Raw genomic sequence first — 14,674 nt, forward strand, 5'->3', positions numbered from 1 at the left:
AATAAAACAGGAAACAGCCTAAGATGCAGACTAGATGCACGGCTCAACACTGGGACCGGGGAGAGAAACAGACTTAGAAATAGAGACGGGAGACCAAACACAAAGACATGACGAGGACTCGGGGAATTAGAGAGTGAAAGACACAGAGAGGAGAGAGGGAGGGACGAGGGAGACATGGCAGGGTGGGGAACATGAGAACAGAAAAGGGAGAAGAGACATAACAACAAGGCTAAGACCCAGAGATCCCAAGAGAGACGGACACAAGGACACAAAGAGAACCTAATAGACAACTATAGACTTCAAAGACAAGAAAAACTCAAAGCATAGAAAGAACTAAACTGAAGGCTAAACTGTAAACATTGAACTTAAACCCTCTTTATAATGTGAGAGTCACAAACACACTATAATCTCAAAAGACCCGGTGCCCTGACACAAACCTGTAAATCTTATACATCCATGCTTGCAGCAGTTTTCTTGCACGGATCATCTGTTGAAGCATTTGTCTCTTTCACTCACAGTCTTTACCAGCTGTTTAGTATTTCACTTTTAAAGGCTCTCTGTAGTTTCCTAAAACAGCTGTCCACTGCTGGTAGTATCAAATGCTAGCTAATGAAGTTGTTTATTTCTGGTTGCATTTTCAGTTTGATGCTCTGAAGTGTATTTGGGGCATCCGAAAGCTGAACGCGCGGGATCAGCGTTAATAGACCTCCGTGCTTCCTTTCACGATAACGATGGCTCACGACATTCAGCGCAACAATGAGCCTCACAGATGTGTTTTTAATCATGTGTGGTCAAAAAAACATCAGCTCTGTGGCCTAGATGATAAGATTCATCAGACAGTGCTTATTAGCAGGATGAATTCACTCCCGGCTTTGATCTTGGTGTGGGATTTGCTCACCAGACTTTTCCTTTAACATCGTTTTAGTTCGATCATTATCCAAATCGTGTTTTGTATTTAACGAGTGCAGCGTGTGTGTCTGCTTTCTTTTTTCAGGATATTTGGACATGTCAGTCATCGATCGGAGTGGCAACTGGTGAAAATAGACTTCAGGTCCATTTTCAACAGGAGGTGTATAGAGGCAGATTATCAGACATGGCACCTGCACAACCAGGTACGGCATTTAATCAGATCAGGATAGAGTTTTGATTCTTTTTACACCCTGTACAAAATGTTTTAGAGCCTTTAATTATATTTCAAAACTGTTTTTAATTAAATAACATTTCAAAGAGGCAGACTATTAAATTGATTTTTAATTTAAAAAGTATACTAATGAGCTGCTTCAGTAAAACACATCATTATGAAACCAGGTCTAAGTACCCTAGCTATACTAACCCCAAGTGCAATGTTTAGCAGAAAAACTAAATAACTTTGAATTATAGACAGTTTTCCCTTTGACTGCATGTCTTGAAAAGCCAAAATTCCAATATTCTGAAATGTTAGGGTCAGAGCTTTCAAATTAGGATTAGGAATCATGGAATAAAATGGTAGTAAGTAAAAGGCAGGACTCAGCCTTGCATGAAAAAACACTCCAAAAGGAATTAAACTTGTTACTTAATGAGCTATTATTTCCAAATGAGAAGTAAATTCATTGAAGGAATTCTGAAGTCTGTGGAGACCATCTCCTCCAAACACAAGTTCTTAAGTTTGGTTGATTCAGAGCCCCTCGCTGTACGCTTTCAGCTTTGCTGTGTTGTGAAGCTGGAGACCTCCCAGCGCAGAATCCTTACGATTCCTCCCTCATGCTTTAAGTGAACCTCCCAGCATACGTTAAACCTGCTCCGAAAGCTCCTCAGCCTGGTCGGGCCTGAAGCAGAGCCAGACGTTTAAAGCTTGCCTTTATTCATGGCCCACTTCTGTAATTGGTTTAGACACCCATATGCTCAAAGCAGGCTAATGATCAAAACATATAGCATGGAAGATGACAAGAGTCCAAGCCAATTACAGGGCTAAACTGCCCAAATGTAGAGGCAGTGTGGGTATAAAAAATAAACACCACCTGAAAACAGAGGTTTTGTGTTTAAGTTAGGGAAGGAGCTGGCAGTTGTATTTGTGGATGCTGGCAAGAATTTTTTTAGCCATCTCACTAGTGACACCTAATGCACAAAGACAGAATGTTGTGGTAATAAAAAGAGAGCAGCAGTGTAGGATGAAGGATGCAGTGGAAACAGGCTGCTGGTATCTTCACATCTTTTTGTACTCGACTGATTTTATATTCACTTCCCACACATAGACACGTGGCTAAAAATGGATTAGGTTCTGGCAGCGTTTGCAGCTGAAACTCCTTCACAGTCGTTCATCTCAATATCACAAAAAAATCCCTTAAAAAAGAACTCAAGCAGCACATTCGACAGTGTGACGCTTGCAACGGAGGAACAGTTGCTGAGCTGAGCACGCCACACGCCACGAGCCCGTAAATATTCGCTGAACAAGAACGTGTTCTTTGCACACATGGCTGATTGTATCCTGTAAGTTATTTATTGTGGATACGGAGTTACAAAGTCACTTCAGTTTCAAACTCTGTTTCTTTCCGCTTGGCTTTGTTTTTGGACCCTGCAGGGTGAGCCGTGTCTGATGGGAGTCAAAAGAATCTACCGAAAGCTGAAGCCCACATCCAGGTGCGTTATGGGAAAGACATACTCAGTGACCATGACATCGGCACCATGCGACTGCACAGAGGCTGACTTTGAATGGTCAGTATTTAATTTTCATTCAGTCCACTTTGTATGTGCTAACACTTTACAATCCCCACTTTTAAACTGTGCATTAATAATTCATCAGATTTGAATAAGTATAATCTGGGACTACTGGGCTCTGGTGGCTCCCTGGGAGCTGGAGAACTGTGCCTGGGTCTCTGCCTCAGTTGGTGGCGGTGGGGGACTGGGGTTGGTGCTCTCCAATGGTCTTGGGGTGTGGGGCGCTTGTGATGGCGGGTTGGCCTCTTCTGGGTGGGTCCGGCTACAGGGCCTGGGGCCCTGGTTCCCGAGGTCTCTGGCTAAGACCCTTCTTGCGTGGGGTTGGTCTGCGCCCCCTTGGGTGGGGTGGGCTTTCTCAGGTGAGGAAGCATACATTGCTGAGTGCAGCTTGTCCCAGACCCAGACCAGGGTGTCTTGTCCTTTTCCTGTGTGTGTCCCAAGACTCATCTGAACACTCCGGTCTACTGTCTTGGGTGGAGGCCCCGGACTGGGTGGTGTCATTGCAGACCCTACACCCCCCCCGTGGCTGGGTGTGGGAAATGGGGGTGCCTACTGAGCCAGTTACACACCCACACCCACTCTCCCTCATACAGCACATGCACGCGTAGGGTCACAGTGGGTAGAGCCATTCACGTGGCTGTGCCGGTGCTACCTGTGAGTTTTTGAGTGTTTGTGTTCCAGGTGTTGTATGTTTGTTCTCTTACAGGTGCGGTAGTTGGCGATACATTGTGTATTTCTTTTTGTACTCTGTTCTTTTATTATGTCTTCCCCAATCCTCTATTATTCTCTCCCTGTCCTGCCTTAGACATTGTCATACTGTATACCACATATAATAGAATAACTGAAATAACAGGAATATAAAGGAAGATGTAAACAGAAACACCCTAAACAAGAGGAGCCTGTAGAGAATTTATAAAGCTGCTCTTGGAAAAGCAAAATGTGTTTGGCACACCGTGCATTCAGATCATAATTCTGATTGTAAAAGCTGCCAGAGAGGTCAGGACTTGAACAAGAAAAAGAAAAACACAGCTGGAGCAAACACTCGACATCGTCAGAGTGTTTGGATTCTCTGGGTTTTTGCTGGGTTTTTTGTTTTTGCTAAGAGGTCTGACTCCTGTGAGCCCTTTTCGGTGTGTGTGTTTGTGTGCGTGCACTAGAAAGCCTGCAATATTAAACCAAAGTTGCTGGAACTCTTAACACTTTACCATCCACTTTGTTATTGCCTTTGACCTTAAACAATCCTGTAAATAAACCTGTTAAACCTTAAAAAAAAATATGACCTCAAAGCAAACTGTGCTTGTTGAGCATGTGGCCAAAATGTAGCCTAACCCGAACTGAGATCTGGTGGATGTTAACAGGTTATGAATTTTTACTGTGAACACACAATGATAATTCATTATTGTTAATAATCATTAGCAGTACCAGGATTCATCATATTCATTAGTTTATCTATTCTTAGATTGTATTTATGAATTTTACATTTTGTCATAGCTGATAAAACATGCTGATAGTATTTTAAAAATATTACATGTTATATGATTTACTGTGTATTTGGTAATGATGTTTTGTACCCAGTGCTTTAGATGTAGCTTTAAATATAATTTTAATGTTGCAGTGAGGTATTTTTAACCTAAACCATAATGTTCCTGTAACCACATCTAGCCTGTAGTGCAAAAAAATATTGCATTTAATCTTATTGAAGAATATGAATTCTTTACAAAAGACTTTCCAGTAATTATACTAAAGGTTTATTGGAGATTCTGAAAAACTAGTTCATGCATTTATTACTTCCAGGCTGGACGACTGTAATTCATTATTATCAGGCTGTTCTAGAAACTCCCTGAAAAGCCTTCAGTCCTGACAGGGACTAGAAAGAGAGAGCAGATTTCTCCTGTATTGGCTTCCCTTCATTGGCTCCCTGTTAAATCCAGAATTGAATCCTCACATACAAGATCTTGAATAATCAGGCCCCATCTTATCTTAAAGACCTTATAGTTCACGTACAATATCACTTGTTGTTCCTAGAGTATTTAAAAGTAGAATGGGAGGCAGAGCCTTCAGTTTTCAGGCCCCTCTTCTGTGGAACCAGCTTCCAGTTTGGATTCAGGAGACAGACACTATCTCTACTTTCAAGATCAGGCTTCAAACTTTCCTTTTTGCTAAAGCATATAGTTACTCTGCAATATCGGGTTATATATAATAATATAATATTGGGTTAACATAGGCTGCTGCAAGCTTCCCAAGATGCATTGCATCTTTCTTGCTCACCTTTTCACTCACTATGTGTTTATACACCACGCTGCATTTAATTATTAGTTTTTATTGATCTCTGGCTCTTTTCTATACTGTGTTTTCTGTCTTCCTTCACTCACCTCCAACCAGTCACAGCAGATGTGTTGTCTAAATATTGCTGCTAAACGCAAACCTCACCAAAATATCTTATACTTGTTGTTAGGAATGTTTACATCACAGTTGCCTGGGCTTGGCAAACTTAACACAAAGCCACCGTAATTTCTGTAAGGTGGTACGGCAGAGCGGGTCTAAGGAGCTCAGAGAGAAAAGCGTCTGGACTTCTTTAAGTTTCCTTGAAGACGTTTCATCCGAGAAGCTTCTTCAGTTCTAGGATTTTAAGGCCTATGGGAGCGTCCCCCGGGAGGGTTGTGGACCCCTTATTGATCCTCTGCTTAATCACACGAGCCAAGGTGTGAAAACAGGTGTGGGTCAAAATCAAGGTTTCGGGTGGACCCACTGTGACACCTGGCCACACCCTATCATGTGATTTACTGAGGTCAAATGGCTCAGGATATGAGTGGGTGTTAAGGTGTCTGGGAAGGATTCTAGATGACAGACAGTTGGTGTGGTAAGCCCCGCCCTCTGTTCAAAGATGGCTGTTCACATGTAACATGAAGTGTTTGTAATGCCTGTCATTACAGGGACCTTTGAAGTACATTAAAATATATCTGAAATAAATGACCCCTGTCAAGGTCAATTACTGAGTGACCCAGCAATACAATTTACCAGCAAATGGTAGAATAATCTACTTTATTACAGTTATTGGATTTCAGCCATTCACCCTCCATTGGTTGGGGGTGATGGGAAAGAGAAGAGAGCGGACAGAGCCACAGTTTGATAAATGTAAAACTGAGTGTTTCATTTTTCTCTTATTGCTTCTTCCCTCCACAGATGGAAGTAAAAACTAGCCAGAGCTTTTAAGTTCAGGAATGACACTGTGTCCCCCTCATAGTATTACACACTATTAGTGCACCTATCAGCCCCGTCCCATTTTTCATTGTATGGTGTTTCAGTTCAATTCAGCTTTATTTATAAAGCGCCAAATCACAACAACAGTCGCCTCAAGGCGCTTTATATTGTAAGGTAGACCCTACAATAATAGATACAGGAAAACCCAACAATCACATGACCCCCTATGAGCAGCACTTTGGCGACAGTGGGAAGGAAAAACTCCCTTTTAACAGGAAGAAACCTCCAGCAGAACCAGGCTCAGGGAGGGGCGGGGATGTCTGTAGTGTCAGTATGATTCCCTCCAGTTAATACACAACACCACAGTTCTTCATTCACAGATGGATTTATTCTTCCGTCACACTTCTCCTCCAAACCACCATAAAATTCACCGTCAAACTGTCATTACATAAAAGTACAGAATGACCAGACATAAATAATACAAATAAACATTAAACCCAAGTTAACAAATACGCGATACACAAACACAGTTAACATACCTCGCTGGCTGCAAGTAACCGTGAGGGAATGAGTCCGCTTCAGGAACAAAAACTTAACGAAAATAATTCCCAATTTCTTCTTCTTTACAGCTTTCTTTTACTTTAAAACAGCTTATTTATTCCTTCTTGTGACTTAGTCGACCTACAGTTTAGCTTCTTTGCACATGCTTTCTAGACTGCACTTTGCGGCACTTAAAGGCGCCTGTGCACAACACAGAATGAAACTTAGTTCCTACCCCAAAAGGAACAACAATAAATAAAGGAAATAAATGACATATTGAAAACAAATTGACATAATTTATAATTATGGCAGTTAAAGTCATTCATGCTGGACTCCCAGACATCACTCTAACTGCCACTCTGGACCCCTGCTGCCATCTGTTTGTTTGCTTTGCTGACATCCGTGCACAAGAAGCTTCTGTTTGTGGCACTTGGATCAGAGTCGTTTGGTTTCTCAGTAGCTTGTAACTCAAAGGAAAGCGTGGGCTCTGTTATGTGGGACACTCGCATACATCATCACCGAGGGTATGATGGCATCACCTGGAGGACAGAGAACAACACATAGCAGAGGCTAATTGTTACGCGAGGTATTTCCTTGTATTTGGCACAGAGCCCTGGTCTTATCAGATGTAGAGATGCATTTGCAATATGTCCCGGGGTTTAAGGAAACTGGGTTTAAGTGAGGGATTAAAAGATAAGAGATCACCGTGAAGGATAACATCCTCCAGATTATAATTGCAGAGCAGCTCTGGCACATTCTCCCGGTGGCTGCTGCTGCTAAATGGAAACCAGTTAGCTGCTCAAACATATAACTGTGTGTGTGTGTGTGTGTGTGTGTTTGTGTAGTCATTCCCATAACTGTGTGGCATCGTCACCTCTTGAAGGACAAAGTGTTCAGTGGAAAAAAAGATGATATTTCACACCTGCCTTTGTGCTGGTGACTCCTGATATCACAGCTGCAGTCACAGAGAATGTTTTTCTACATTAGACAAAAAATATTTTCTTTGAATTATCAGCAGTTTTAATGTTTGTTTTCCTGCGTATTTATTTTTCTTTTTTCCTCACGTTGGTCCCATACCTGCAGGTCTCTCGAGGAGGACTGCTTTTGAAATAAGCTCTATCAAAACCATAAATCACTGAGCCTAATAGCTTTCATTAACAATCACAACACTTTTGCATCTGTGTGCATGTCGCGCTAATTGGGGCAATTTGTCCCTATCATTTTGGGGACACAGCGCTGCTCTGCCTTTTAATTTATGGCACAAACAACTCGTGGGCTGTGTTTAAAGAGCACCGAAGAAGCAGCTGCTGCGGCTCCTTTGAAGTCGATACTTAGATGACATTAAGGTTCCATGTTGAATTTCAATCTGAAATGATCTTACAATATGGAGCCTCTTTCGGTTTAGAATATTTTATTAACTTTTGATTGATTTCCCTGTGAGTATTATCAGCCATTTTATAAGCAGGTGTCACACTTGTAACAGCCTTTATCTAATTTTTGAATTGAATTTTCCAAACGCTGTCTCCTCCATGTCCCGATTTAATGACGGCGTCTGTTTTGTCGGATCGTTGCAGTGATTACGGCTTTGAGAGACGGACGGACGGCAAGTGCACCCCTGCCTTTTGGTTCCATCCATCATCGATGTCCAGGAGTTGCACCACGGGGATGACTTTCCTTAACAGCACCGGGTGAGGATGAGAGCTGACTAGAATCAGCATGCACAGTCTCAGCAGCGGCTCGCAGGGATTGGATAAAATGAATGGTGCATTTGAGCCGAGTAGCTCAGGGTGCTTTAATTAGTTTCTCAGGGACGACACGGCCGGGCCGAGGAAAATGTGGGCTGAATGATCAAACCTGCACTTTTAAAAAACAATCATGAACCAACAAGGATAAAGCACCGGTAATAAAAAGATCTTCTTTGGGTGAAAATTGTGTCAAGAATTTCAAAGAGGGATGAATGAAAAATTCAATGCCAAATCCAGTGTGAGGGTGTGTGAAGTGCTTTTTCCAAAAATAACTCAAGCGCCCAGGAAAAAAGTCTGATTTAACATTGATGATCACAGTGTGGATTAAAGCTCAGAGCTGAATGGTCCTCAGGAGAAATGCATTTAAAAAATGTCTTAAATGTTAATAATAATGGGACTAGTCCATTTTGTTCACTTAGGAAAACGTAAGCAGAGGTATTGTGAATAAAACTGATGGCGATAGATGTTCACCATCTTACCCAGAACATAAGTAGGATTGTTGGGGATCAGATGTACGATGCTTGCATATTCTTCCTGTGCTAACGTGGGATTTTCATCCCACAGCCCAACGACCTATGCTTTAGTTTCATTTGTGCTTCTAAAGTGCCTGAAAGTGTGATTGGGAGCATGAATGAAAGCCGTTTCTCTGAGTTAGCCCTGCAATAACTCCTCTCTCGCTGTGACAGCTGGGGCAGTTTGTCATGCTGTGAATTCAGAAATGTGAAGAAGGCTTTATACAAATTTGAAAACTTGAATTATGCTAGCTTTAGCGTATTTGACGCCCAGAATAAGAACTGCTTCTGCTAAAAGTCTGCTTTGGAAAGAGTGGATTACTATAATTACTATAAGGTCATAACGGATTAATGATTATTTCTCTGACTAAAAGTTGTCACTCTGCGATCTCAGCTGCAGAAATCTACCATTTAGGTTCATTACTAGACTTTAAGATTACTATGTGTATCTTTTTTTTTGCAGTGAAAAAAGAATTTAAAGCAAAAAGTATTCAAAGTCTACAGGAAACTATTCAGGGAACTGCCCTTCTGTATATAACTTTGGCAGCCTGGTGACATGTTAGCATTATCTGGTGTCGTTTTCACCAGACATAATTTTCTTTTTCTCAATATTTATTTATTTATTTATTTGACAGAACCTTTTAAGATAGAGAAAATGTCGGGAAAAATAATTAGATCACATCCCTGCAATCAGAAATAAATGTGATCGTGACAAGACGAAACATTTGTGTTGTCCTGATCGCATGGCCATGAAGCCGTGTTTGTGCAGCAGTGAGCTGCGGTGCTGTATCCGTCCGACTTGGTTGTTTATGTCTTGCACTCCAGACACCAGACGGTGCATCCTGATGCTGTTTTTGTGTGTGATCTCTTTAGAATGGCACACGGGTGGTTTAGAGGTGTGGAGATTGAATTTTTTCCCAGTTCCTAACAGAAACTAGTGTTTTAGTTTAATTGATGATTCCAAATTGGTCAGAGGTGTGGATGAATAGTAATTGTTGTCTGTGTACCTCCCCTCTTGCCCAGTGTCAGCTAGGATAATCTATCACCTTCTGTTGCTCCAGCTGGATAAGTGGTTAAGAAGGTGAATTAATGGATGGATGGTAGGTTGTACACTCCAGCACAGTTGTGGAGGGTCAGGAGGGTGTAAGTTGATCTCTCATCCAAAAAGAAACTGACTTTCATTTCTGAACACATGTAAAATGTAAATATGTAATGCCTTGTAAAACAAGGCACTTTTTTTTAAAAAAAATTGATAAAGATTTGAGTTGCAAAAAAAAAAAAGATTGTAGGTGTACAATGACAATAAAGGGCTACTTTTTTCTATTCTATTCGAATGGATTAACTTTTATGAAAATAAGATTATTACTATTATATATAGCTTCTTTGGATGGTGTTTTATCCTTGAGCTTGAGGGTCCTGCACAGTATCTCAGCTGTTCCTAGGACTGCACTCTTCTGGACAGATATCTTGGGTGTTGTTCCCGGGATCTGCTGGAGCTGCTCGCTTAGCTTGGGGGTCACTGCACCGAGTGCTCCGATTACCTCTGGGACCAGTGTTACCTTCACCCTCCACATCTTCTTGAGTCCTTCTCTCAGTGGGCATGTGGCAAGAAATACCAAGGGCTGAGTTCCTGATGAAGGCTCTTAGGGTCCTGTTGATCTTGTACAGTTCTAGGCACTCAAGGATCCATGTGTGGGGGATCGAGTCATAGGCCTTCTTGTAGTCAATCTAGGCAGTGCACAGGTTGGTCAGTCTGGTCTTGGAATCTGCTCCGAACTGCTCTGTCTGTCAGTAGCTGGTGTTGAGCTTCTCTGGTATCCCTGCCAATTCCTTTCTGTGTCGCACTCGTGGTTCATGCATTGAGCCTCGTGCCTGTTCATCTTAGCTGCTATGATGCCTGACAGGAGCTTCCATGTGGTACTGAGGCAGGTTATTGGCTGGTAGTTGGATGGGAAGGTCGCTGCTGGGGATCATTAGGAGCCTTCAGTTACATATATATGTGGAAAGCCTAAGGGAGGCACATCAGCAGCATTGTTAGTGACAGTCAACATGATATTAATTAGTCAGACACAGCATGAAACAGAGGAGTCAAGTTAGAGGTGGGTTGCAGAGTGGCTTGCATTGTGCAGCAGTTTCAACAGCGCTCCCTACAGGATGAGAAATTGGTGAGCAGTGTGTAACCTGCTGAGGCTGGCACTGAGATCAGCTGATGTGTTTTTCTTTTTGCTTATTTGTTTTTTAATAAATTAAAGATCAGCAAGGTAGCAAAAGCTAACTCTAAGCTTTCTTACATAATTCACGTCCAGAAGGACTGTCATAAACCCTCCCTTTCTATTTAAAGATACTTGGATAAAGAAAACATAATTTTCTGACATGTAGTAAGGATTGTAAAATATCAAATGCTGTACTCTGAATATGTATAACAACCAAGATGATTAAAGAAAACATGCAACACAATATCTCTGTGTTTGAAAAATGGCACATTCATTGTCACCGGAACATTAATCAGGGTAAGTGCTTTTTAAAATTTCTGAAGGAGCCTCAGCACGGCTCTTTGTTGCAGGAATATTGACATTCCCACCACATTTTAGAGTTTCTGTCAAAGGGCACATTGTTTGTGTTAGCGTCTACGCCCCTCACTACACAAACAGCACTGCTGGCACTTCAAATTGAAAAGTTTATTTCCTTTTTTTCTATTAAGTTTTCTTGTGAATCTAAATGAGGGAAGTGCAGACAGATTAGGCTCTGCTGTTATTTTAAACATAAATATGGTTACAAAGAGAAGTTTATACGAACCTTATATGAAGTTTGTGTTTGTCTGATGGCACATCTAATCAGTTTCATTTGCTTTTCCACCTTCAGCTACAGAAAAGTGGTCTCCAATAACTGTACAGCTGGTGTGAGCGCAGAGTACACAGCCAGGAGGCAGCAGTGTCCTATCCAAGCACCCAAAGGTCTCCACCTGGTTACCAGTGAGGGTTCGCTGACAGCCGTGTTAGGCACCAATGTCACCTTTCTTGTTTTTCTGGAGGAGGTGAGATGTATCCAATGTTTCCCATGAAGTCACACAGAGTCAGTGTCATTATATTTACAGTGTAAATAAGGGCGAAGTCAGAACTGTTAGCAAATATCAGTGGATTGTTTCAAATGTACAGTTAGATTGGAAATGGCTATCTGGGTTGTTTCTATAGCAACACCAGCTGTGACTGTGCTGTATCCTCTCATATTTTCCTGTGTTCACACTCTAAACTAAACATACATGTTTAAAGGGAGAAAAATTCCCTTTCTACACCTTTTTTTTTTGCTTTTTATGACCAAAAGTACTCACATACTTTGACATAGTTACACATCAACACAATTAGTGATCCTAAGAGGTGTTGTCGTAGTAGTAGTGTTAGGCTTTAGGGTTCAAGTTACTTCTCATCATCATTGAAAACAAAGAAGATACTCAGACAGGGACTGCCAGCCTGAGGAGCCCTGAATGCAGTAGCACAGTTTCTTTTAGGTGGGACTTCCTTGTGATTATAGAGTCAGCTGTGCGGATTGTCTTTGTTTTTAAATGCAGATCGTAAAGCAAAGTAATTAATAATTAGTAATACAGATAGTAACTACTATCTGCTGCAGTGAAACTCTTATATCTGGAAATTATCCTTTGTCCTCTGAGAGGGTGACAGCGTCTGCATGTAAAGGCAGCAGATCGTGACCTGTGCTCCTGTTGGAAAAAGTTGACAGTGCGCAAACTGTGACTCACAGTGTCTTTTACAAGCATCCGTACATGATGAGCTAGGACTGAGATCCATGTCACTATTGACACTGTTAACTTTGGAGTAAAGTCAGTGTCTGACAAAAGTGTTTCACGCCTTGGAAATGAGACTGAGCTGAGTGACCACGCTGACAATCGCAGCCCTTAGCAGGGAGTGTGATACACATTACCTACACATATTGTGCCTAGAAGGAAAACCGTGCTCTGTGTTGGTCAAATGTAATAAAAGCCAGCTCAAACCAGAATGAATATTTCATAAAAGGCCAGACCTGCAGATTTCCTGGAAGTGTTTGTCCTGTTCAGGGTGACGGGGCGAGGACGAGCATCACTCTGGACTTTGGAGATGGCCACGCTCTTACATATTCCAACGTGAGCTCCATCGAGGAGGGGATCAAACACATCTACAAAGCTGTGGGAATCTACCGAGTGACTGCTACCGGGGAGAACAGCTTGGGCTCAGAGACCGCCATGCTCTACCTGCATGTCACATGTGAGATACCGAGTTTTGTGAAAGATGTTTTAGTGCATTTATTTAGATTCTCCAGTGTGTCTGCTCTTCGTTTCAGCTCTTTCCACTTTTTATCAGAGTCTATGGAATTGCTGTTTCCTGCTTGTACGACATTCTATCCTTTATCTCTTCACAGAACATGTTCCCCTCCCTTAGCCAAACAAACAAGTGAGATAGAACAAATCCCATTTCTCTTCCACTCAGTTCAGCTTATGCTTCGCAGCCACTCAGCCCGCAGAAGCCACGGCAACCTCATACGTAACAGGGCTGACCACCCCCCATGTATTCAGGGGGTGACAGATGTAACGGAGCTGACTTATTGATCAGGGAGCAATGTTGCCCCTACCAGTCTGTCAATCCTATGTGCCAACCGTACAAATAGAGCCACCGCAGGCTCCAGAGTGCCACGGATGAAAAATAGTACACAGATGGCAGCCGGCAGTCCCAGAGCAAGAGCGAATCTTGAACAAACTCACCCTCCTTACCCACCTATAAACCCCATCTCCTCCCTCTTTTTCCCCCTCATTTGAACCAACAAAGTTATTTCATTTATTTTTATCCTCTTTTCACATACTGTGGCGCAGAGCGTCGAGTTCACACTGTGATGTATATGTGTGCCTGAGTAGGTCAGCTGGAGTATATCCATCTCTCAGCTCCATTTGTGGCTGTGAGGAATAAGGAAGTGAACCTGACTGCTGTTCTGTGGCCCGGCCAAGTGGGAACGGTCACCTACATCTGGTGGATCGGAAATAACACAGAGGTACAGCGCACTCAAGAAATTCACCACTTCTCTCAGTACTTCTCTTCTTTTTTTGCCCATTTGCAATTAAGTAGGTTGCTGACTCTTCTGGTCCAAAATGTGAGAATCATTATTTTGTGGAGCTATTTTTGTGCATGCAGGTTGGAAAATGTGTAGCCTTGTTAATCAGCGTCAATAAAAATGGTGGAACGTGCTGACCTGTTCACATAGTACCTTAATTACTGATAACCAGTGAAGTGAAAGCATCTTAGTGTTAGTGTAAAAATCCTCCAATTCTAGGGCCTGCTGCAGTCAGGCAGAGCCGATCAATCACACAGAGTTAGAGGGTCAGAAAAGACATATTTTTCTGTTAATCCCTTTGAGGCATCTAGCCATGCGGATAGTTTCAGCTTGGGGGACACAGCTTTGGAGATATCGGCCTTTGAAGACAAAAGATCTGCATGGATTTTGTTCAGAACAGCGAAACGTGACACTTTAAAAATGGAACAAAGACTTCTGGAAACACTGCAATTCAGAAGCAGTTTACAAAATAAAATGAATCAGCTTCCACCTTGCTGGTGGATTGAGTGACCATTATGTTTAGTGTCATACATTTAACAGAGTATTTGCATGATTATGCCAAAAGTACCAGTCCAACAAGTGAGCATGGATAAACTTTTTGTCAAAAAAGGGCATTGGTCTTGGCAGAAGATATAAAACTATTTTTCTTTAAAAAGTAAAATATATAATCCTCGCACATTCTCACTGCCATGGTGCAGGTAAAATAAAAATTATAAATGCTACTGGTGATGGTGATGTGACCTATTAGGATAGTGCTGCCATGTGTATCACTGTCTGATCAAGTTGCTTTCAAAGTGCTTAAGTTGTCACGTATTGTGGAGATGTAAAGAGCTAGCTTAGCTCTTAGCACGGGGGATCCCTCATGATTCATGAGTGGGAGGTTAGCCAACT

At 42.0% G+C, this 14,674-nt stretch overlaps 1 protein-coding gene across 6 annotated transcripts in view; it reads left to right on the forward strand.

The window, feature by feature from the left end:
* The window catches only part of LOC120734616 (VPS10 domain-containing receptor SorCS1), a 182,636-nt gene that overhangs the window by 150,849 nt on the left and 17,113 nt on the right, over window positions 1-14,674 (forward strand). For all 6 annotated transcript variants that reach the window (XR_005696049.1, XR_005696050.1, XM_040033517.1 and 3 more), the window contains exons 15-20: window positions 995-1,112; window positions 2,558-2,691; window positions 8,010-8,123; window positions 11,555-11,726; window positions 12,759-12,945; window positions 13,590-13,723. Coding sequence is in view for 4 of the 6 variants with exons in the window: in XM_040033517.1 (XP_039889451.1) it covers window positions 995-1,112; window positions 2,558-2,691; window positions 8,010-8,123; window positions 11,555-11,726; window positions 12,759-12,945; window positions 13,590-13,723 (859 nt within the window). In the remaining 2 variants the exon portion in view is untranslated. The remainder of the gene's footprint in view (window positions 1-994; window positions 1,113-2,557; window positions 2,692-8,009; window positions 8,124-11,554; window positions 11,727-12,758; window positions 12,946-13,589; window positions 13,724-14,674) is intronic.

The sequence above is a fragment of the Simochromis diagramma genome, unplaced genomic scaffold, assembly GCF_900408965.1.
Source record: "Simochromis diagramma unplaced genomic scaffold, fSimDia1.1 OVJJ01000571.1, whole genome shotgun sequence".
NCBI classification, from domain to species: Eukaryota; Metazoa; Chordata; class Actinopteri; order Cichliformes; family Cichlidae; genus Simochromis; species Simochromis diagramma.